The 24,814-nt window shown below is 38.0% G+C and overlaps 1 protein-coding gene across 2 annotated transcripts in view; it reads right to left on the bottom strand.

Annotated features, from left to right (window-relative positions):
* The window catches only part of LOC140211072 (receptor-type tyrosine-protein phosphatase gamma-like), a 677,613-nt gene that overhangs the window by 385,614 nt on the left and 267,185 nt on the right, over positions 1-24,814 (bottom strand). For both annotated transcript variants that reach the window (XM_072280498.1, XM_072280497.1), the window contains exon 3: positions 16,050-16,229. In XM_072280498.1, the coding sequence (XP_072136599.1) occupies positions 16,050-16,229 (180 nt within the window). The remainder of the gene's footprint in view (positions 1-16,049; positions 16,230-24,814) is intronic.

Raw genomic sequence — 24,814 nt, 5'->3', positions numbered from 1 at the left:
ACAACACCTTATATTCCGTCTGGGTAGCCTCCAACCTGATGGCATGAACATTGACTTCTCTAACTTCCGCTAATGCCCCACCTCCCCCTCGTACCCATCCGTTATTTATTTTTATACACACTTTCTTTCTCTCGCTCTCCTTTTTCTCCCTCTGTCCCTCTGACTATACTCCTTGCCCATCCTCTGGGTTTTTCCCCCGCCTCCCCCTTTTCCTTCTCCCTGGGCCTCCTATCCCATGATCCTCTCATATCTCTTTTGCCAATAACCTGTCCAGCTCTTGGCTCCTTCCCTCCCCCTCCTGCCTTCTCCTATCATTTTGGATCTTCCCCTCCCTCTCCCCCCCCCCCCCCACTTTCAAATCTCTTACTAGCTCTTCCTTCAGTTAGTCCTGACAAAGGGTCTCGGCCCGAAACGTCGACTATACCTCTTCCTAGAGATGCTGCCTGGCCTGCTGTGTTCACCAGCAACTTTGATGTGTATTGCAGAAAAGATTTATAAGGATGTTGTCAGGACTTGAGGGACTGAAAGAGAGTGGACAAGCTGGGACTTTATTTCCTAGCGCATAGGACACAGGGACGATCTTCTACAGATGAATAACATAATGACTGGTGTACAGAGGATGAATAAACTCCCCCCAACCCTCAGAACTGTGGAATCAAGAAGTAGAGGGCATAGGTTTAAGGTGAGAGGGGAGAGATTCAAGAGGAACTTGAGGGGCTACTTTTTTACCACTTGGGGTGTTATGTATATAGAATGAGCTGTCAGAGGAAGTATTTGAGGCAGGTACAATAATAACTTTTAAAAGACAGTGTATGTACAGGTGTCCCCCGCTTTTCAAACGTTTGCTTTACGAAACCTCACTGTTATGAAAGACCTACATTAGTACCCTGTTTTCGCTTTCAGAAGGTGTTTTCACTGTTACGAAAAAAATCAGCGCATGATAAAAAATCAGCGCGCGATAAAAGGCAGCGCATGCCCTGAGCAGCCACTCTCCCCCAGATTTGGAACGGCATTCTCGCCGGCATTGCTTAAACATGTGCCTGTGAACAATCGTTTGCAAGATGAGTTCTATGGCATCGGCAAAGCCTAAGAGAGCGCGTAAGGGTGTTACGCTTAGCATAAAACTAGACATAATTAAGCGTTTTGATCATGGTGAACGAAGCAAGGAGTAAGCAAGTTTGACTTGTGGAAGCTGATGAAGATGATGTTGAAGAGGTTTTAGCATCCCATGACCAAGATCTGATAGATGAAGAGCTGATGCAATTGGAAGAAAAAAGAATAACAATCGAAATCGAATGCAGTAGTGACCTGAACGTGAACCAACTGCATGAGATTTTCGCTGCAATGATAAAATACGACTAATTTTGAAAGGGTACGGAGACGATGATGAGATGACACCTCAGTGTCCCATCACCCCAACCCCCAGGCCACGGACAGATACCGATTCGCGGAGAATGCAGCGGTAGCCGGGAGGCACACAGCACATCTTTAAGAAAAAAGCCAAAATAAACATGCTAATTAATTACGTGCCGATATGACAATCATATCATTCCTGCTTTTACTATATGTTATTGCTGTTTTAGGTTTTGTGTGTTATTTGGCATGATTTGGTAGGTTATTTTTGGGTCTGCAAACGCTCACAAAATTTTCCCATATAAATAAATGGTAATTGTTTCTTCGCTTTACGACATTTTGGCTTACGAACCGTTTCATAGGAACGCTCTACCTTCGGATGGCGGGGGAAACCTGTATATGGATCAGAAAGGTTTAAAAGGTTATGCTGTCAAGAGGGATGAGCTTGGATAGGCACCTTGGTCAGTATGGACCAGTTAGGCCAAATGATGAAGTTCCCAAAATAGAAGTGGATTTTTCTTTAAAGGGTAGTAAAGGAAGAATCCTAGCTCATTAGTTTTTAATTGGACACAGACTCACAATGACTGCCAAGATAAGGATTCTTACTTCCCAGATCTTCACCTCTATCTTTACTATACACAATACTACACAATACCTTCAGCTTTCCCTTTATAAGCATTGCACATTATTCCCTTCTCTCAATCTCTCACACTCAACCTCGCGTGTCTAGCACTCAACTCACAGCTAGTTTTGCCAACATAACCACATGATCTGAATACCTCAGCTCCTACTTGCTATGTTTTCAGGACACATGCTTTCAATTCACCTTGTACAGCCTGCTAGAGAAGCTGCAAATACTTTAATCCTTTTACTCAAAAACCAATCCTTGCCCCTTTCTTTAATTTCAGAGCTGATATGGTGCAACCAGCTATGATACTGACACAACAAAAGCTGTATAGGAGGAACTTTCATGCAGTGCATTACCACTGCACTAGTCCAAGGAAAAGAGAATGGGGAAGCCAGTGGTGGCAGCTCTCTGTAAAGTGACATCACACACTACTTTACTGCACAGAACCAAAGAATCAACTTCAACGGCCTAAATTTCCGAAGAAAGTTAGCGTACATACATTACGAAATTCAGCTGCATGGGGCATACTGCCTGCAACCTTTGCAAAATGCCTCACAGTCGCAACTTGTTGTCAAGGCTTTATGCTGAGCAAGGAGGCCATTAAAATAGCATATTTACTGTGCACTTTTAGTCCACTGCACATTATTATTGTATTTTTTTTAGTGTGACTCTTCAAAAAGGATGGCATAAAAAAACAAAAGTACTCACTTCATTCAGAAAACAAGGGTTGTAACCTCAAAGTGACCTTACTAATTATACTCCTTTCAAAGAAATGGGAAGCCAAGACTGTGATCTGCTATCCAATTAAACTCTGATTTCAACTCAGTGGTCAATTAGATCTCTTAGCTCAACTAAAAGGAAAACAACTTCACCTCACCAACAGAATAATTACATTATCTGTTATAACAGAGCACAATGGGAAACAAACAATTTGACCTATAATGAACAATGCTATTGAAAATTCACTAACCCTGATTAATATATTACATTGAGTAACCATTGATAGAAATAATGCATCAGGCTTATGAAAAAAATCAATTTTATACCCAGCTTGTGAAAGTCTATACATAATAAATTGGCAAAGCTTACAGAATGATGGACTGATATTTTTGCATGTACATCAGTTCTCTTTAACAAATGTCATGATCTGAAGTGATTGATTTTATTTTTGTCTGAACAATGATAAAACAGTGATAAGCTTCAAAATATTAAGGTGTAAAATAACTCTGTGAAACTACCATAGAACAAAGGCATCAATCCCAATATAAATCTTTATCCAAAAATATAATGAAGCAAAAGGAGCAGCAGCATAGTGTAAAATTATGAACAGAATATATATTTTGTATTGGTAGGGGGTTAGTTCATCCCATTCATAAATGAGAAGATTTGTTTTCAGTTCATTCATTTTTAAATCTAAAATCAATAATTAATTAGACCATTTGATACCATTTTTCTAATCTAGATGAATCATTAAAGAGATAATTCCAAAGCAGCATAATTTTTAAAGTTCCCATAATTCTTCTTTTACAATGGCTAATTCATTTCTGATAAATGCAATACAACAAACATAAATGTATTGGACATTTTTTAAATTTACTTATTAGTTTTATGGATATAGGTATCACTAGTAAAGCCAGTATTTATTATCCATTCCTAATTGCTCTTATGAAAGTGGTGATGAGCCATCTTCTCTAACAGCTGCAGTCCACAAGTTCATAGTCGTAGACAGATATACACAGGATATAAATACAATGAAAATTGGTTTTCTGCAGCAGCAGTGTAGTCCATTACAAAATGAAGGCAAATATAAATATAATTAACACAGCGTAAATATACATAATGCATACATGTGCAATGACAGGCTCATCAGGAGATGAAACGGTAATATGATAACATTTTACACTATCTCCACCACCAACAACTTTGGAGTCATATGCAAACTTACTACCCCACCCGCCACTTCTTCAGGGGTCCGAGAACATACCCTGCAGAGCACAACCAGTTACAGACCTCCAGGAAGAAAGTGCTCCATTTGCTACCACTCTTTGCCTTCTGAAGGCAAACCAATTCTGAACATACACAGCCAAGATTTCCTGTATTGCATGCCTCCTGACTTTCTGAATAAGCCTACAATGGGAACCTTGTTTAGCACTAAACCTTCATCAATTTATTTTGTCACCTCTTTAAACTTGTGAGGTACAACTTGCCCCTCAGAAAGCCATGCTGAATAGCTTTAATCAGACTATGTTTCTACAAATGCTTGTAAATCTTGTCTCTAAGAATCCTCTCCAAAAGTTTGCCCAAAGTGATATTATACTCACAGGTGTATAATTCCCAGATTATCCCCATTACATTTCTTGAACAAAGGAATAACCTTTGCCATCCTCCAATCTTTTGGCCATACACCTGTGGCCAATGAGGACACCAAGATCATTGGCAATGGCACAGCAATCTTTTCCCTAGGTTCCCGTAGTAAACAGGGGTATATGCCATCTGGTCCTAGGTATTTACAGTTGCAGTCAGAAGTTTACATACACCTTAGCCAAATACACTTAAACTCAGTTTTTCACAATTCCTGACATTTAATCCCTAGAAAACATTCCCTATCTTAGGTCAGTTAGGATCACTACTTTATCTTAAGAATGTGAAGTGTCAGAATAATAGTAGAGAGAATGATTTATTTCAGCTTTTATTTCTTTCTCACTTTCCCAGTGGGTCAGAAGTTTACATACACTTTGTTAGTATTTGGTAGCATTGCTGTTAAATTGTTTAACTTGGGTCAAGCACTTTGGGTAGCCTTCCACCAGCTTCTCACAGTAAGTTGCTGGAATTTTGTTCCATTCCTGCAGACAGAACTGGTGTAACTGAGTCAGGTTTGTAGGCCTCCTTGCTCGCAGATGCTTTTTCAGTTCTGCCCACAAATTTTCTATTGGATTGAGGTCAGAAAATGATGTCAAGTCTAGTTCATCCTTGGCAGCAATTTCCAAACGCCTGAAGGTACCACGTTCATCTGTACAAACAATAGTGCTGAAGTATAAACACCATGGGACCACACAGCCGTCATACCGCTCAGGAAGGAGACACATTCTGTCTCCTAGAGATGAACGTACTATGGTGCGAAAAGTGCAAATCAATCCCAGAACAACAGCAAAGGACCTTGTGAAGATGCTGGAGGAAACAGGTAGACAAGTATCTATATCCACAGTGAAACGAGTCCTATATCGACATAACCTGAAAGGCTGCTCAGCAAGAAAGAAGTAATTGCTCCAAAACCACCATTAAAAAGCCAGACTACAGTTTGCAAGTGCACATAGGGACAAAGATCTTACTTCTTAGAGAAATGTCCTCTGGTCTGATGAAACAAAAATTGAACTGTTTGGCCATAATGGCAATTGTCATGTTTGGATGAAAAAGGGTGAGGCTTACAATCCGAAGAACACCATTCCAACCGTGAAGCATGGGGATGGCAGCATCCTGTTGTGGGTGTACTTTGCTGCAGGAGGGACTGGTGCACTTCACAAAATAGATGGCATCATGAGGAAGAAAAATTATGCAGATATATTGAAGCCAAGTTAAAGCTCGGTTGTAAATGGCTATTCCAAATGGACAATGACGCCAAGCATACCTCCAAAGTTGTGGCAAAATTGCTTAAGGTCAAAGTCAAGGTATTGGAGTGGCCATCACAAAGCCCTGACCTCAATCTGATAGAAAATTTGTGGGCAGAACTGAAAAAGCGTCTGCGAGCAAGGAGGCCTACAAACCTGACTCAGTTACACCAGTTCTGTCTGCAGGAATGGAACAAAATTCCAGCAACTTACTGTGAGAAGCTGGTGGAAGGCTACCCAAAGTGTTTGACCCAAGTTAAACAATTTAAAGGCAATGCTACCAAATACTAACAAAGTGTATGTAAACTTCTGACCCACTGGGAAAGTGATGAAAGAAATAAAAGCTGAAATAAATCATTCTCTCTACTATTATTCTGACATTTCACATTCTTAAGATAAAGTAGTGATCCTAACTGACCTAATACAGGGAATGTTTTCTAAGATTAAATGTCAGGAATTGTGAAAAACTGAGTTTAAATGTTTTTGGATAAGTGTTTGTAAACTTCTGACTTCAACTGTACCTACCCTAATGTTTTTCAGAAGTTTCAACATAGCCTCCTTAACCTCAACATGTACCAGCATAGTAGTCTGTGCTACACTGACCACACATTGGTCAAGGTTCCTATCACTGGTGAATACTGAAGCAAAGTATTCATTGAATAACCTGACCTCCTCTGACTACAGGCATATTTTACTTTCATCCGTGATCAGTCATACCCTCATTCTAGTTATCTTAGTCATCATTCTGTTCTTCACATATGTATAGAATGCCTTGGGTTTTCCCTAATCCTGCATGCCAAGATATTCTCATGCCCTTTCTAGCTCTTCCAAGTAGCTACTTAAGATTCTCCCTAGCTACCATGTTACTCTCAAGAGCCTTGTCTTATCTTTGTTCCTAAACCTTAAGTATGCTTTCTTCTTACTCTTGACCAAATATTATACCTTTCTTGTTAACCATGGTTCCTTCACTCCATCATCCTTGCTTCAATGGGCAAGTCTATTCCGAACCCAATGCAAATGCTCCCTTAAAGACCTTCATATTTCTGAAAACAACTGTCCGAATTTATACTCCCAAGTTTTTGCCTAATACCATGTAATTAACCCTCCCCCAATTAAAAACTTTTCCACACCATCGGCTTCTATCCTTATCCAAGGCTATGGTAAAGGTTAAGGGGTTATGGTCATTATCTCCAAAGTGCTCACTCACCAAGAGATCTGTTACGTGACCAGCTTCATTGTCTAGTACTAGATCCAGTATGGCCTCTCTCCTAATTAGCTTGTCTATATATTGTATCAGAAATCATTTCCGGTCACAACTCACAAATTTCGCCCCAGCTAAACCATTTGAACTAAGGAGCTGCCACTTACCATTAGGGAAGTTGAAGTCACTAACGACAAGAACCCTCTTATTTTTGCATGTTTGCAAAATCTGCCTATTGATCTGCTGCTCAGAGTCCCTGGTGATATTTGGGAGGCTATCAAATAATCACAGTAGAGTGTTTGTTCTCTTCCTGCAACTGTGATACTATCCTTGATTAACAATGCCACTCCACCACCTCTTTTACTCTTTTTCTGTTTTGAAACATCTGAACCCCAGAACATCCAGCAGCCATTCCTGCCCTTATGACAGTCTCTGTAATTACCTTACCACCCTTGTCCTTGCTCCTTACCAGAACATACAATTCACCCTGGGCAATGATGGTGCAGAGCTCAGCAATGGCAATTACTATTGAATACAATGGTAAACACAACTGGATCAAGGACATTGCCCAGAGGAACTACAGTGATCTCTTGGGGATCTTTTACATTTCATTCCAGATATGAACAATGATACTGATTCATGTACATTATTATCCTCAGAAAATCCAACAGTAGTCTAACTTTTAACATGATAAGGCAAAACTGCATGGAATATAAAGGGAAAGTATGGCATTGTCTTTTGCTTACTTTGGATCTACAGTGGTTACTATAATGTGAATTTGGTTACTGGAATACAAAATAGTCTTTTATGTAGTGCTGCTGGTTTCACTAGAATGAAATGGGACAAGGTTGTTTCTATCCTTTCAAGTAATTTAGAGTGCAATGGCATTTAAACTAGCATAAATTAGAAATATAATTACCTTATAATGAGTATCTCAACTAGATTAATATATTCTATTCTCCCTTTTGTGGGAAATAACTTCATGCACAAACACACACATTTGTACATTTTATCCCAGCAACTTCAGCTTCTCACTGCAACTATTATTAGACATGAGTGGAAAATATCACTGAGCAGCAATTACTTCTTGTAAATGTGCAGGTTTCAAAATCTGGCAGGCGGCTTGGGAAAAAGCCCTGCAGTAACATTTCAGTGTCAATCAGTGCAAATGCAGAAGATATGCAAAGTGTGCTGAATTATACATACATCAGGAGCAAGAGGATAACTAGGGAGAGGGTGGGACACTCAAGGATAAAGAGGTGAACATTGGCTTGAATGCGACGAATGGGGTGAAGTCCTTCATGAATACTTATATCAGTATTTACTGAGGACAAGGACATGGGGATACCAAGACCAGTGTTGAGTGTATTAATATGCTAGGGCATTTTGAAGTAAAAGAGAAGGTAGTATTGGGTCTCTTAAAGAGCATTAAGTTGGATAAGTCCCCAGGGCCTGATGGGATACACCCTAGGTTATTGAGAGAGGTAGAGATTGCAGGGCCTTGATGAATACTTTTGTGTCCTCTCCAGCCACAGGCGAGGTCCTGGAGGACTGATAAGTAGCTACTGTTGTTCCATTGTTCAAGAAGGGAACCAGAGATAATCCTGGAAACTATAGACCAGTGAGTCTCACTTCAGTGGTAGGTAAGTTATTGGAGAGAATTCTTAGACCATAAAATAAAAGATCATAAGATACAGGAGTAGAATTAGGCCATTTGGCCCATCAAGCCTGTTCTGCCATTTCATTAGAGCTAATCCAATTTTCCACTCAGCCCCAACTCTTCTGCCTTCTCCCCATATCTCTTCATGCCTTGACCAATCAAGAATCTGTCAACCTCTGCTTCAAACATAAAGACTTGGCCTCGACTGTAACCTTTTTCACAGACGCTGCCTGGCCTGCTGAGTTCCACCAGCGCTTTAATCAGCGCTCTCTCCTCCCATGATGGCTGACCTTCATCCACTTAAAGGTGTTGCACCTGCAATAATGAGAGTCAAGTTTTCAGAATCCTTCAGGAGATTGTAAAATTGATAGTTTGTTTAGATGGTTCAAAAATATATTTCTTAAAGGGAAATTACAGGTTGTGGATTCCAAGGATTGTAGTTCAGAGGAAATATGTCTAGTAGAATATCTAGTAGTTTTGTGAGCTGCCAGCAAAACGCCACCATGTATCGCCAGTGCTATCCTGGAAGTGTTTACACATGTATTTGTGTGTGCTTGTGCACATGGAGAGGAGTGGCAGTGTAGTGAGAGAAGAACAGAGACAAAGGAATTTGGGAAAACATCTCACATAGCAGAGCTGATAATACAATCTCAATCTCCTGAGAATTCGCACCCGCAGTTACCTCTTCCTCTGATCCACTATATCAACACTTAGTGACAGGTAACACGTAACACACTTAGATTCATAGAGGAATACAGCATGGGAGTAGTCCCTTCAGGCCAACTGATCCATGCAGACCACTTTTAGTCCCAGTTGGCTGTGTTTGGAGCATAAACTTCCAAGCTGTTCCCCACCATATATTAATCGAAATGCCTTTCAAACATTGCAAATGTACTTGCCTCAACCCCTTTCCCCTGGCAGCTCATTCCAGGTACTCACTGCCCTTTTTCTAAAGAAGATATCCCTCGTCTCTTTTAAATCTCTCCCCTCTAATATTTTATCTGTGTCCTCTAGTTTTCGACTCCCTAACTGGGTAATGGACTATGGCCATCTATCTTATCAATACCTCTCATGATTTTATAAACTTACATGAGTTCACCTCTCCTTTTCCTGCACTCCAAGGAATAAAGATCCCTCATGGCCAACCCTCCCCCGTAACTCGAGCCCTCTAGTTCAAGCAACATCATCGGAAACGTCTCTGACACACTCTCCAGCTTCACAATGTCTTTCCTATAGCAGGATGACCAACAATGCACACAATACTCCAAGAGTAGTCTCACCAATTACTTCTCTAATTGTAATATTATGTCCTTATTACTAAACTTGATACGCTAACTGATGGTGGCCAGCATGCCAATTCCCTTCTTCATTACTTGTGCAGCTGCTTTCAGTAAACTGTGCACTTGTAACCCCAGGTTCCTCTGCTCCACAAAGCACATCAAAGCCCTGCCATTTACTGTATAGGTCCTACCCTGGTTTGAATGTCCAAAATGCATCGTCTCACACTTAGCTTAGTTGAAATCCATTTGTTACTCCTCAGTCCATCTCCCTAATTAAGCAAGATCCCATCACAATTCATTGCAACCTGCTTCAGTATCAACAAGACCTCCTTAATTTAGTATCAACGGCAAACTCAACGATCATGCTCTGTACATTCATAAGTATATAATTTACATAAACAATGAATAACAGAGGTCTCAATACAGACCAGGGGCTCCCCACCAGGTACAGTCTTTCAGTCGGAGGATCAACCTTCAACCATCACTCCCTGCTCTCTTTCACTGAGCTAATTTTGAATCCACTTCACTACCATCCCCTGAATCCCATGGAACCTTATCTTCCAGATCAGTCTGCCATATGGGAGCTTGTCAAATGCCTTACTGAAGTCCATATAGATAACATCTATTGCTCTACATTCATCTATTCCCTTAGTCATCTCTTCAAAAAAAAAAATCGGAAATAATTGTCTAACATGATCTCTCACACGCAAAACTATGCTGACTATTCCCGGTCAGACTTTGAGTATCCAAGTGATGGTAAATCTTGTCCCTCAGAATTACTTCCAATAACTTCCCTACAACTGAAGTCAAGCTCACTGACCTGTCTTTGCTACATTTCTTGAACAATGGAACTAAGTTACCCACCCTCCACTTCCAGAACTTCACCAGTGGCCATCAACAGAGCAAATATTTCCATTAGGGCTTCTGCAATTTCTTCCCTGGCCTCTCATAAGGTCTGGTGCAAGGGGGAGGGGTGCTCCAAGTTCTTGGGATTTGCTCACCTTAATGTGTTTCAAGGTTGAAAATGCTTCCTTCCAGTTGATGTACATATGTTCCAGGATCTCACAACCAACTATTTCATTATTTGGTATCTATCATTTTGCCCTCAGTTACCAAGGAGAAATGTGCATTAAAAAAAAACTTCTGTGGTTCCACACATACATGGTGCTGAAGGTCTTTAAGCGACTTACTCTTCCCTAGTGCTTTTTTTTTTTACTGTTAAAATAACTGAAGAACCTCTTGGAATTATCTTTAACCCAGCCTGACAAACACATTTCATACCACCATTCTGCTCTCCTGATTTTCCTCTTAAGTCTGCTCTTAATTCATTTATATTTGTCAAGGGATTCATTTGTACCTAGCTGCTTAAAAGCCTTTTTTCCCCTTCTTTTTCCTGAGCAGAGCAGCAATATCTTTTGTCAGCCAGGGTTCCTACAAGAGACATGTACCCTTCATCCTAAGTGGAATAGGTTGCCCCTAGAGTCTTGATATGATCCTTTTAAAAGCCTCCCATTAGTCAACTATTCCACGTCAAATCTATCAATATGCTTGTGTCAGTTTAGTGGTCAATTCTGCTTCTGCAAGGGCAAGGTAGCACAATCTCTCCTTAACATGTGATTCATCAATCACTTGTGTAGTCTTGTTCACTTTGACAAGGATTGACAAGGACAAGAAAATAACAAAGTAAATAGGTTGTTATTGCAAATGCATCCACATATTTTCTTTAAGGAAAGCACAGATATAAGTCCGATCAAGTTTTGGTATTTCAAAGACTATTTCAGTACTGACATTGTCTGACTCATTTTCCAATACAAGTTCACGCTTTCATTCTGTATCAATTACTGCACTGGTCCTTCACTCTTTTGCTTTCCATTGAAGCAATCGATTTCAAAGGTTAGTGTTTCCATCCTGCAACATATTCACACCAGATGTAGTTGGAGAAAAGCAGCTCCAAGCATTTCAGGCTTATTGACATTAAGGCATTACATATTCAAACATTTTATTCTGAATGGAACTGCTTGCCACATCTCTGCAAAATGGCAAGACATGAAACAAAATCAAGGTAAAAACAAATAAGGAATTTCAGAAGCTTCCCATCCAATTAATTCCTGATCTACAGTATTTCATGATGCCACTGGGGAACAAAATGCAAATTGTGGAAATTTTCATCACTATAATACTTTAAAATTTTCTCAAAGGGCCCCAGAGTTGAGGAAACAAATTAATGTTTTGTACATGTGAAGCAACAATTACTATCTACTGTGACGCATAACAAGAGAAATGATTACCACACAAACAACTGCAGAAGCTGAAGCACCATTTCTGCAGTAGCTATCACTCAGTTCTCACTTCTTGATCTGATTGAGCCAATTCTCTTCTCTCTGTAATTTATCCTTATTCTCAGGACTCAAGTCTTCTAAAGGCACTTCCCAAAGAATGGACAACACCCTTATATCAAGTTATCATTTGAATTACATCATACAGATTAGCTATCCAGGGACCAATGGACATTTTTGAATTCCCCTGTAGTGCAGACGGCAACATTAGAATCAGAATTACCACTGACATATGTAGTGAAATTTGTTGTTTTGCGGAAGCAATACAGTACAATGCTGAGAAAAGATTACTTGAGATGAAAATACGAAATATAACTAACAAGCAAATAAATAAATAAATAAATAGTGTGATCAAAGATCAAATTAGTGAGGATGTGTTCATGGGTTCATTGACCATTTAGAAATCTGATGATGAAGGGCAAGAAGCTGTTCCTTGTGTGTTGAGTCTGCATCTTCTGGCTCGTGTACCTCTTCCCTAATGGCAGTAATGAGAAGAAAGCATATCCTGCATAGGGAAGTCCTTAATGATGGATGCTGCCTTTTTAAGGAACCGCTTTTTGAAGATATCCTTCATCGTGGGGAGGGTAGTGCCCATGATAATGTTGGTTGAACTTACAACTCATTGCAATTTTTTTCAAATCTGTGCATTGAAGCCTCCATACCAGTCAGAATATTATCCACAATATATCTATAGAGATTTGCAAGTCTTTGCTGATATAACAAATCTCCTTAAATTCAAGCTGCTGTTGTGCCTTCTTCATATATGTAACTTTATGTTATGCCCAGGGTATATCTCCTGAGATGTTGACACTCAGGAATTTGAAGGTGCTCGTCCTTTCCACCACTGTTGACCCATGATGTGGACTGGTGTTCTCCCGACTTACCCTTCCTGAAATCCATAATCAATTCTTTGATCTTTGAGTTGTGCAAGGTTGCTGTTGTGAAACTACTCAAACCAGCTGACCTATCTCAATCCTGAATGCCTCCTTGTCAACATGTAAAATTGCCAAGATGTGCTAACAACAGTTTAATCAGCAAATTTACAAATGTCATTTGAGCTGTGCCTAGTCAGACAGCCACAAGTGTCGAGAGTAGAGCAATGGTTAAAACATCCATTCTTGAGGTGTGCCTACGCTGATTGTCGGTAAAGTGGAGATGTTATTTCTAATCTGCACTGACTGTGGTCTCTGAATGAGGAAGTTAAGGATCCAGTTGCAGAGGAAGGTAGAAAGGCCCCGGTTTTGAAATTGTACTTAGGGGATGATGGTGTTGAATACTGAACTGTGATCAATAAACAGAAGCCTGATGTAGGAACCGCTGATGATCAGATGGTCCAAGGCAAAGTGGAGAGCCAGTGAGACTGCATCTGCATCTGTGGCAGGAAAATTGCAGCATCTTGATGTAACCACACATAGGTGGAGTAACTGCTCTCTCCCCATTTTTAATCAATTGTCTTATGAACTGTGCTCTTGTGAATGAGCTTTGCATTGTGTCTAGTCTGAAAAGATATTCTTAAGGTTGATTTGTCCAAGTATGGAAGCACTCTTTACACACTATATTTGTTGAAATAAAAAGATACAGTTAACAACAGAAGCTGTCTTCATAGCACTGAATGAACACGATTTCTTTATTTCTTTTTGTATGATATGAAAAACTTTTAACTTAAATATTTATTCTGTAAATCCAAGTAATGTCTCCTAAATTTTCAGACAAACAAAATAAGGTGCCTCCTTCAATTGATACCAAAGGCAAGGATTGAAGTAATGCGTTCCATGGTTTGAAACTCATAGCCACAAATGCATATAGGCTCACTGAGCACCTTCCATTTTCACAGCAGAAGTCCATATTGTTCATGGTTATATAGATGTTGAGGGAAGGATGGCGTTCTTATTCCTTCTTTATATACATCACATTGTTCTTTACACTTGGATAATCAATCTGTATCTGTGGCATATTTGTTAGCCATGTTTTCACAGAATGGCTGTCCTAATCTTGAAGTTTTATGTTCTTTTATATAAGTCTTTGAGAGTTCACCTGGTGTTTTCCATCATCGTTCCAACTCATAAAGGACATTGGACAAATGGCAGGTGGAACGATGTAGGCCATCGACAACAGCCACTCAACTGGAGTAGACTTCAAATTCCCAATCACCATTTGCATAGTTGCAACATCTCTGACCTTTGCACAATATGTTAGCTGAGGAGCAGAGAGGTATTCTGCAAGAGATAATGTGGGGGCCAATGTTGCAGTATAATGCTTGCCTGTGATGTCTCAATGAGTTCTGGATGACACCCAGAGATTTAGGATGAGGAAAACTAACTAATCAAGTATTATAAAAGCTGAAGTTCTTTCAAGGGGCAATCAAATTTAGCCCTTAATATTTGCACTGAATCATCAATGAAACACAAGTTCAGTCAAAAGCTCAATTATCTTTCATCCAAGTACTTGCTGGCTTTCCTAATGGTGTGCCCTATCCTGTTAGTATGCCCTGCAATGATCTTAGCTGTTGACACCAATATTTTAAATTTTACAATTATTTTAAGAGAAACAGATTAATGATGGGCTCATGTTTGCAGTTCCTCTGAAGGTAGACAATAAATACTTATTTTCTGAAAAGTATTATTTAAAGTAATGAATTATGTTTGTATTGTGGAACATAAGTATTACTGTCCATTTGGTACATAAAACCTTACTCCAAGTTTCAACCTGAATGATTCAGTCTAACAGTGAGATAATTCCTTGTAGAAATGAGAGCTTTCCATGCAGGGCAATAACAATTGATAATCGTGAAGCATGCTATGCTAATGAATTAACGAGTATAGGTTAAAATTTCAGCTGCTATGAGAAAAGATTGGCTCATGGGAATTATCATTTTGCTCTGAATATGAGCTAGAAATATTGGAAGAAAGCCCTAATTCTACATGCATATGCTTGTCACATTAGCAGCAGCAGCTAATCAAAATTCCCACCATAATCTGCAAGCCTCTTTTCAAAATTTACCCAGGAAAAGCATGCTTGCTGGCAAAATACCAAATCAATGTCTACACTGCTGCAATGGGTAGCTTACAGAAATGATTTTAAAATATAGTTGTTTAAGTATTTTTTAATCTTGCTGAAATGACCTTGAAATTTAAATTGGTTGGTTTTACAGCAGCCGACATTAGAATTAGTTTGCAACTTCAAAATACAAAATTAATTGGGGAAGAAAACAGACAGAGCCAGGATATGCATGTCTTCACTTCGTTTTACTTTTAGCGACTTTCGTTAGTCTTGCGAGACCATGGATCTGCGCCTGGAAAGTCTTCGCTCTCCAGGGCGCAGGCCTGGGCAAGGTTGTATGGAAGACCAGCAGTTGCCCATGCTGCAAGTCTCCCCTCTCCATGACACCAATGTTGTCCAAGGGAAGGGTATTAGGACCCATACAGCTTGGCACCAGTGTCGTCACAGAGCAATGTGTGATTAAGTGCCTTGCTCAAGGACACAACACGTTCCCTCGCCTGGGGCTCGAACTCACGACCTTCAGGTAGCTCGTCCAATGCCTTAACCACTTGGCCACGTGCCCACACGTGCCCTTATGATGTGTTGGCTTTATGATGTATACCATTCACGTACTTTCCAATATAACCCAAATTTAATTATTTAAACAACAAAGAATGGTTATTCAAACAATATATTTATAATATTACTCAAATATTACTAATATATTAAATACACAACAGCAGAGTACTTTTTAAAAATGGTTCAGTCATGAAAATGCATAATTATATGCACTGCATTGAAAACAATCAACGTGTAGTACCTGCAAAGTTGTAACTCTTCAAGTGGAATCATTCTCACAATTAGTTTGTAATGCTTCTGCCATATTTTAATTTTCTACTGCCAGTTTCCTTTGCTTGGATCCAGCAATATTATTAAACATTTATAAACATTTATTGCTGTTCCGAATAGCTAGAGAATACAATAGACTACCCATGCGAAAAACTTACTTGTCTTTCCAGTGTTCTTCATTCGCGTCCTATTGGAGGACTCTGTTTCGAAACCCTCGAGGTGGATTTGCTGCAGGTCATCTTTTTCACGGGTCTTATGATCTACAATATCAATTGGGGATTGATTGACACCAGAGCAACTGATGTAAGACGTGGCCCAATATTTTGGTCCATAGTTTCCTGGAGAGAAAGCAATGTAAACAGCATCAGCAGGTAAGAAATAAAGATTCACTTTTAATCCATTCAAGTTAAGATATTCAGCTCTTACTATGACATAACTATTAAAATCAAAACTTTAATTGTCAACACAAAGTTTTGATTTATATTTTACCAAAAGGTATACAGTCTTTGAAAGTTAGAAATACAGTAAATAAAGCTCATGTACAAAATGAATACCAAAAATGATACTTTTTCAAAGAAAACAAAATTAATTTTCTTCTCTGACATTGCATTCTGAGCTCATAATGTGGTTATGATGCATTGACTGCTAAAGTTAGCTAACAAAATAATGAGAAACAGGAGAATGAATTGGATTCACGTAAACAAGTGTATCCTCAGAAAAGAAAATAGAAAAACAAGAGCCGCATTGTTCTTGCCTGGAGATATCATTAATTCAACAATTAAATCTTTTTTTATTTAAAAAAACAACCAAAAATGTTGAAACAAATCTCCCTGAATGCAGGTGAAATAACCTGGTCCCCACAAGCACTATTTATAGGAATCCAAAGCAAAGGGGTAAAGGTCACTATGTTTGGAATTGATCTGTGAAGTTAATATATTTATTCATTTTTCATCCACAGAAGTAACCAAAGTAAGGCAATACCACAGATTAAATAAATAAGGAGCTAATTTTGGAAGGATTTGTCAGGTAATTTATAAGAGTGCATTTTAAGTAAGAACTGAGCAAACTTAAAGGTACTCAAAGCAAGTGGTCTGGAATATCCAGACCACAGAGCTACTTGTATCTTCTTGTATGACACTGCATTTACTTTCAAGTGCACACTTCACAAGTGTTACTGCTTTTGACAAGATTCTGATGTTTCCATGGGAACAATAAAAGCAAGACGAACCTTTAGAACTTTTAGATCAGAAAGCACACAACTAAAATAAAATCAGAATTCAAAACTAAATTCTAATCTTGTATCTGACATAAATATCTATGCTAAAAATCAGACTATGCTGATGCTATAGTTGTCCAAACAAAGCTAAGATAATCGAAATGAAATTTCTGTTTACATATTTCGGAATAATTTCAACTATTTGTTATGCAACCAAGGCCTGATTCTGTTAAGCTGTCTTCAAACACTTTATTCAACACCATATCCTGACTGCACTGGAAACAAATGCAGGTTCATTGGGAAAAGTGGGGTGGCATGGTTGTGCAGTGTTTAGTGTAACAGTTCACATCACTAGCTGCATGATCAGGTTTCAATTCCTGCTGCTTTCTATAAGGTACATTTTGTCAGTGAACGTGTGGGTTTCCTCCCACATTCCAAAGACATATGGGATTGAGTAGAAAGTTGTGGGCATGTTGGTTCCACTTACGGGCTACTCCTAGCTCATCTGACACTGCATTAGATTCATCCATCTACTATGTTACATTCTCCATGTCTCTTCTTTAATCAGTTATTTCAACATTCTTAATGGGAAAATAAGTTTATTTGTAAAATATCAGCAAATTCCAGAATATTACTTTCAAAATTATTATGAAATATGTTTTGGCATTCACAGGTAGTCAAATAATGGAATACAAAGAAATTATGAGAATTCCACAACTCCTTGCAGAAATCTTCATATGTATAACAGATAAGCACTGCACAAAGCAAATGTAAAAGTATGTATTCCTTCACTAACTCCTCTCCAATTAACATGTTTGGGTTCTACAAGATGTTACTAAATGTAGAACTTTATGTTCTGTAACAACATTTAAAACACAGTTGTCCAGTTGGTGCAATTTGGGTTCAAAAAACTACTTATAATTAAACATCTGAAGAAAATACACAGAAAAATAAATTTCTGCTAATTGACTGCAGGTTACATCCCACACAACAGGAGTATCACATGAATTACAGAGCTGAACAGGCACGAACCTCTTTTTTAATCTCATCAGGAATTTTTTGTGTTAGTCACATTAGTCCATTGTTATTACCTTTCACAAAATCAAGAGCATTTATTTTTTTCATTAGGAGTTTAGAACGTCTACCTTTGAGGGCAACAGATTTGGTCCAGTTCCTTCATTAAGGTAGACAGTAGTAAGTAGCTTTGGTGTCTTATTTGTGAAAATGTAATTATGAACAAGGCTGGTGGGATTCACCAAGCTAAAATTCACCACCAGAAGGCCTAGAACACCAAACCCATACCTAGTCTTGACCCAAAGCATTAACTGTCTATTCCTCGCCATAGAATCTGCTTGTCCCACTGTTTCTCCAGATTTTTGCATGCTGCTTCAAATTTCCAGCATCTGCAGTCTCTTGTGTCTTCCCCTTTCATGTTCATTTTGGTAAGAATTTGATTGAAACTAATCTTGCACTACAAATTCAAAATTAATTTGTCTTCTGAACCATCCAATGATTCAGTTACTTTGTGATGGCAAATCTTCCATAAATAATAATAAATTGAATACTTCCTTCTCCATGGCTTAATGACTGCACAGCGTAAAACCATAAAACAGAGAATGTCCACATATATACCGGAGCTATAGCATTCACTGCCATTTCTCTCCTTTGAAACGAATGAAGCTACTGAATCCAAGATTTGGGCATATTTCCAATCACATCTTCTGCTCTAATGAACTATTGAGCAGTTGAGACTTAGATCACAAGGAATGACAATGGTGCTTGCTGGCATGGAAGTTCCATGAGGATCAGGCAGCTTTCTAGTAGGAACTTTTGCGCTACATGATTCTGAATTATGTTAAAGCACTTGGGTCTCCAGAGGTTCTTGGTTACTACTACTTCTTAAATGGAGAAACCTAAATTTGGATTCAATGATCAGTTTCATGCCTTCCTTTTTAAAGCAGATACATAATTAAAATTCATTAGAAGCAGATTACATACATAAATTTATTCTTCAAGTGCTGTAATACTCAATTACACACTCATTATTTATGTCCGAAGAGTGATTGGTTGGATATACAGTACATAACAGAAAGCAGAATTGTGCCAAGGTGATAATGAGACATCAAGGTAGTGAGTTATAAATGAATGCCAGCGCAGTACAAATTCAAAACAGCAAATTAGTTTTTCATTTAGCATTGACTTTAAATAGTGGATCAAAATACACGGTCAGTAGGGGTGAAATAGAATTCTGACAATAGTGCTGAACAGACAACAGTGAATCAGTATCCCATTTTCCCCCTTGGTAGATTTTCTTCTCCAATGAAACCAGCAGCAAAGAAAATTGAATCAGGTGTAAACCAGGCTGCCAATTTTCTGTTGCACATTTTACACTTTTCTGAAGTCCAATTTCATCCCTATAAATTGAAAGTAGCATAGCTTCTAATTATTTAACTAGACATCACAAGCAGTGTGCAATGAAGGTATTGCTGCAGAGATAGCATCTCCTGCCAGCAGTCAATATCTTCAGTGCTGTGTCATACAATTTTAGTCAACCTACAAAATGGAATCATAGAATAAAAATTATTGAAATGCCTTGTGCATTCTGTTTTATGTAAACCTTATCCTACTTTATTACTTAATAGTATGCAGGAGCCATGTACCCATTCTCTATTTGCTTTGTATTGTGTTGTGCGTTAATAATATGATTGGGGACGTGGCAAAAGCGATGGGAATAAGTTATGTGATCTTGCTGATTTTGCGGCAGTTTGTAGCTTGGGACTGGCGAAGGTTATATCTTTTACTGACCGCTGAATAATGATTATTGGAAGTTTTATCGCTTCAAGATTGTGTGTTTGCCAGTTGCTAAAAAAGGGCTGGATAAAAGGATTCAACTTTTGGAGCAATCACTGGAGCTGGGAATGCGTCAAGTATAACAAATCCGCAGGATCCCAGGCAGTGGCAATTGTTTTGTTTTGGTTTGATATTGCCACTATATTGTTTAAACACATGATCAAAAGCTCATTCCCAAACTCCATGCCCATCCCAATGAGGTCAAACAGATAAATATTATGACTTTGGACAAATGTATTATGTGCGAGTCTCTTTGTCTTGTGATTATCTGAAGGACATGAATATATTTTTTGTTCTGCAAGGAAGGGGAGTATGAAAATGTAAGCAAGTTCACAATCCATAATATGGTCAACTAGTGGAAAATTATATTAAAAATTATGTTTAGTTTTAATCTTGATTTTAAAAACATGTGAATTATAGTGGCACAGTTTCACTTGAAAGGCACAAAAGCATGAGCTTGCATGACATCAATTGCAGTGTTATTTCTACACTGTGTAGGAGAAAAATACCTTAATATGTTTAAATGTACTTTTGTGAAGTCATTGAGAAGGCAGGATAACAGCTTCAAACAGTTGTGTGTTAACATAAGTAGAAAAGTAAGAACGGGAATATCAGCTGTTTAACTTTATCATTTGAATGAGATATTTAATTCTCCTCTTTCTAGAAGTCTCAGGCCACAAGCTAAAATGATCATAACAATATGGTACAGATTGCTTTTAGGCTGCATATTTCAATGTTGCTGCTGACCACTTGACTACAGATGATTTGGTAATGCCCTGTCATACAAGGTTGGCAATCACTAAAAAGTAAATTACTGATTTCATGTACATGATGCAAATATAACAACATGCTTCTATAGAAATTACCCATTTTTTTTTAAATATAGGGAGATGTCCAGTTATCCTCTATGTAGATTCTGTTTACTGACTACATTAATATTGTTTGCTGCACAATAAACTTCACTGTAGGTTATACACCCAGTTCCACCTCCAATTCATTGACTAAAATAGTTTTTGATATTCTGAAAAAAACTTACACAGTATGCAAGTGGTAACTTGTTCTCCTGTCTGTGTAAGAAAATCTCATTCCAAACTCGTGGATAGAAAAAGAATTGAGTTGAGCACTCCAGCTCAGTCAAGAGCACTGCACAATCAAAGGTCATGTTTATTTGGACAATGCTTCATCTACTGATTTGTTGAAGGAATATTTGTCTTAAGTATCAAATCCTCTCTCCACAGATGTATCTCTGGCATTTCAACATGTTCTTTGCTATGCAATTCACATGGTCTCTCAGATGGAAACAAATCAAATATAGAGGTAGGGTGCTTTAGACTTTGGCACGTACTGTATTTGTTAGCAACTTTGTAAATCTGGTGGGAGCAAAGGATGTTGGGAATGGTGAGGGTGAAGTGCCATGGGAGGGGTGTGGGACAGGTGGCAGAGAAGGAGTGCCAGGGCAGGGATATGGTGTGGGTGCCAAGGCAAGGTCACTTGATTCCAAATGATTGGTTTACTGATCTTTACAGAATGTCCCTCTGGTGCTTCCCAATCCCTCCCCTCTCTTTGTCTCCTTCCCACTCTCTCTCCTTGTATCCTTTCCATTCTTAGTCCACAGTAGAGACACATATAAGAATCAGATTTATCATCACTCACATACATCATGAAATTAGTTCTTTTTCTGGCAGCAGTACAGTGTAATATATAAAATTACTACAGTACTATGCAAAAGTCTTAGGCACCCTAGATTGATTATATATATATATATACACACACACACACACACACACACACACACACACACAGACATAAAACACAAGAGATTCTGCAGATGTTGAAAACCCAGAGCAACACACACAAAATCCTGGAAAAAAAAATCAACAGGTCAGGCAGCTGAGGCTAAAGGTGTGCGTGCGTATGTATAGCTTTTGTACAGTACTGTATGCATTTTGAAAGATAGCAGGGTAATTAAGACCACTATTTACTCCTAATCAGCAGTACTAAAGGTATATATTATTCAGTTATTTTAATTCTATTGTTCTTTGTTGCGGCAGATTGCTGGGTAAAAGTTGGCAGCTGTGTTTTCACTATTTCAGTTGTGACTGACTACACTTAAACGTAGTCCACTGGCTATAGAGTATTTAGAGACATCCTCAGTTCATTATAAGTGCTACATGAATGCAAGTCTTTCTTTGTATAAATTGCTGCAGCACCAGATGAAATTTTATCAGATAATAAAACACTAGCTCATAATGAGAAGTTCTGCATGATCTGTAAAATATATTACATCTAAGTAGAAGCATTCAGCAAAGGTTGTTGAATTTTCAGTTATCACGCTTAATCTAGATTGATTTCAGACACTGATGGGAATTATACATAGCCTAGTTAAAACAGAAATATCATAATATTAATTGAACTGCCTTTATAATCTCCATTGATCATTGTATTTCTCAACCCATTCACTTAGCAATTGTATAATCAATATCCAAGTGCAATCTTGATTTTGAAGTTATTATTATTTCATGAAGTTTGGTTTATTTTAAGGTTTGGCAAAAAAAGGAGTTAAATCATTCACTCATTAATTGGGATATATAGCAAAGTTGTTCCACTAGTCACAAGAAGATAGTTTGAAGACACAAGAGGTTCTGCAGATATTGCCAATCCAGAGCAACACGTACAAAATGCTGGAAGAATCAACAGGTAAGGCAGCTGAAGGGTCCCAACCTGAAATGTCAGCTATTCATTTCCATAGATGCTGCCTGATCTGCTGAGTTCCTCCAGTATTTTGTATTAGTTTGAAGACAAATATCATTTAAATATCCTTGACAAATAATTTTGTCAGTGTACAAATCTTTGTTTATTTACAATGTGTAAGAACTGGTTTAAAAAAAAGGTTTATGAATTTGAATATGAATTTTATATTAATGCACCAAATATTAAGCCACACTGCTGTTCAATACATGGAGGTATTATGATTTACAGTTACTGTTCACATTTACCAGTAATACAGAACAAATCACAATTTCAAAATGGAATGGGTTCTCCTTTAGAAGAAACAAAAACAAAATGTCCTGGAGGAATCATACAAACCAATATCTTACTGTCAACCATCTACATTTTTATTTTATTCAAAGTCACCTCAAACTTTTTGTTTAATAATTTATTTGCAGTTCATTTTAATATTTTTTCCATGAACAGTCCAGGCAAAAGAGGAATTATCCTGCAGTCTACTTAAAATATGTCGGTAGATTGAGATTTCCAATTAGTTGGATAGAGTTTTCTCCATATTTTGGAAAACAAAAAAAAACATGGAAACATAGTCCAAGTGATTGAACATACAGTGAATGGGAAAAACAGGTTAATCTGGGAATGCAGATGCTTTGAGTTGAATCAGGAGTTTACAGATAATGGGATAGAGCTGCAAATAAAATATGGCCATAATTGAAAGAGCATAAATTATGGTAAAAAGTCAGGCTGTTAATATTTACTTTTAAGATGAGAAATAACTATGACCATAGTTGAATCCTTGTATTACAAAGAAAAGATAGTAATAGTGTTAGATCCTGGAAAAGGGGCAGAGGATAACCAAGGCTTGAAATAATTGTCGATTACTGATGGTGGAGACCGGGGTTATCCGTTGGAGCGTATACAACACGATTAACAACTGAGTATGGAAGATTTCTCTGATAAAAGCTGTGTTTCACATTCTTATGGAGATGTATAAAGATCGCCATGGTTAGTAATGTCAGTATGCTGAGAGCTCTTTCCTGTCTGTTCAAATAAACCTTCATCATTAGAATGCCACAGACTTGAGTGGTCATTGTCTCATGACAATTTCCATCATAGAAAGGATGTTCAACTTCTGTGAACAATACAATAAGTTCAAAAGTGCAATCTTGCAGTTGAGAAGAAAACATAAATATTGTAATATCATTCACAATAATACAAAAATAAGTGGAAGCAGGAATCTATTTTCTATTAATTTTACAGAAGCATTAAGAAATTAATGTCTGGCTGGAGAAAGAATGAAAAAGAAAGCTGAGAAATTTTGCTTCCTATGCAGATTATTGGAACATAGATTCTTTCCCTCACAAGTCACTGTTGAGGTTCAGAAAACAGAATAACTTTAGAGATTTGAATAACTCTTTGTAACTAAATTATACTAAAGGAGATTAGTGAAAAAGTATTACAGGAGCTTAGCTTCTGAAAGACAAGTGCAGACTCTACAATATTGAGCAGAATAGTCTCTTGCATGAGTTACAAGGCTTTCTGGATTCATAAAAATAAATGGGTATGTTTTAAAAGGTGTGGTTGATGAAGAGGTTAAAATACAAGGCTTTGAAAAATATGAGCATCAGCAAAATGTTGCTAATGGAATTGTAGCAAAGCCTCTTAACTACAGAGCAAACTTTCATTCATATTCATTGATCAATGTCAGCTGTGTTAAGAATAAATATCATCAAATTGGTCCTGGTGCCTTGTCAGAACTGAAACTCTTCTCTTGGATGAAAGATGATAGCATCTTAAGTATTCAAATTACTACCTATAACAGTCACCCTCTGGTGATCTGCAACTTCACCAGCGCTTATGTAAGCCTTGCTCCTTCATGGGAAGACCACATGAAGGAAGAAGGAATAAGGAAAAGGGAGACTAGAAAGTTCAAGTTGAATATATTCATAACAGTAATGTAAATCAATAATGTCAATATTTCAATGTGGATTGGGAATAATTAAACATGCTTTTGACATACTTCCTAGCCTAAATGTTAAGGTTTAAAAAAAAAACAGACTGGCAACAAACTATTGCTGTGTTAATACCACCAACCCTCATTGTATTTCACACTGGAAGTTGGGTCCCAAG

This window comes from Mobula birostris, chromosome 16 (genome assembly GCF_030028105.1).
Source record: "Mobula birostris isolate sMobBir1 chromosome 16, sMobBir1.hap1, whole genome shotgun sequence".
Classification (NCBI taxonomy): Eukaryota; Metazoa; Chordata; class Chondrichthyes; order Myliobatiformes; family Myliobatidae; genus Mobula; species Mobula birostris.
The sequence above is the reverse complement of the archived record's forward strand: the minus strand, read 5'-3'. Positions and strand labels throughout refer to the sequence as shown.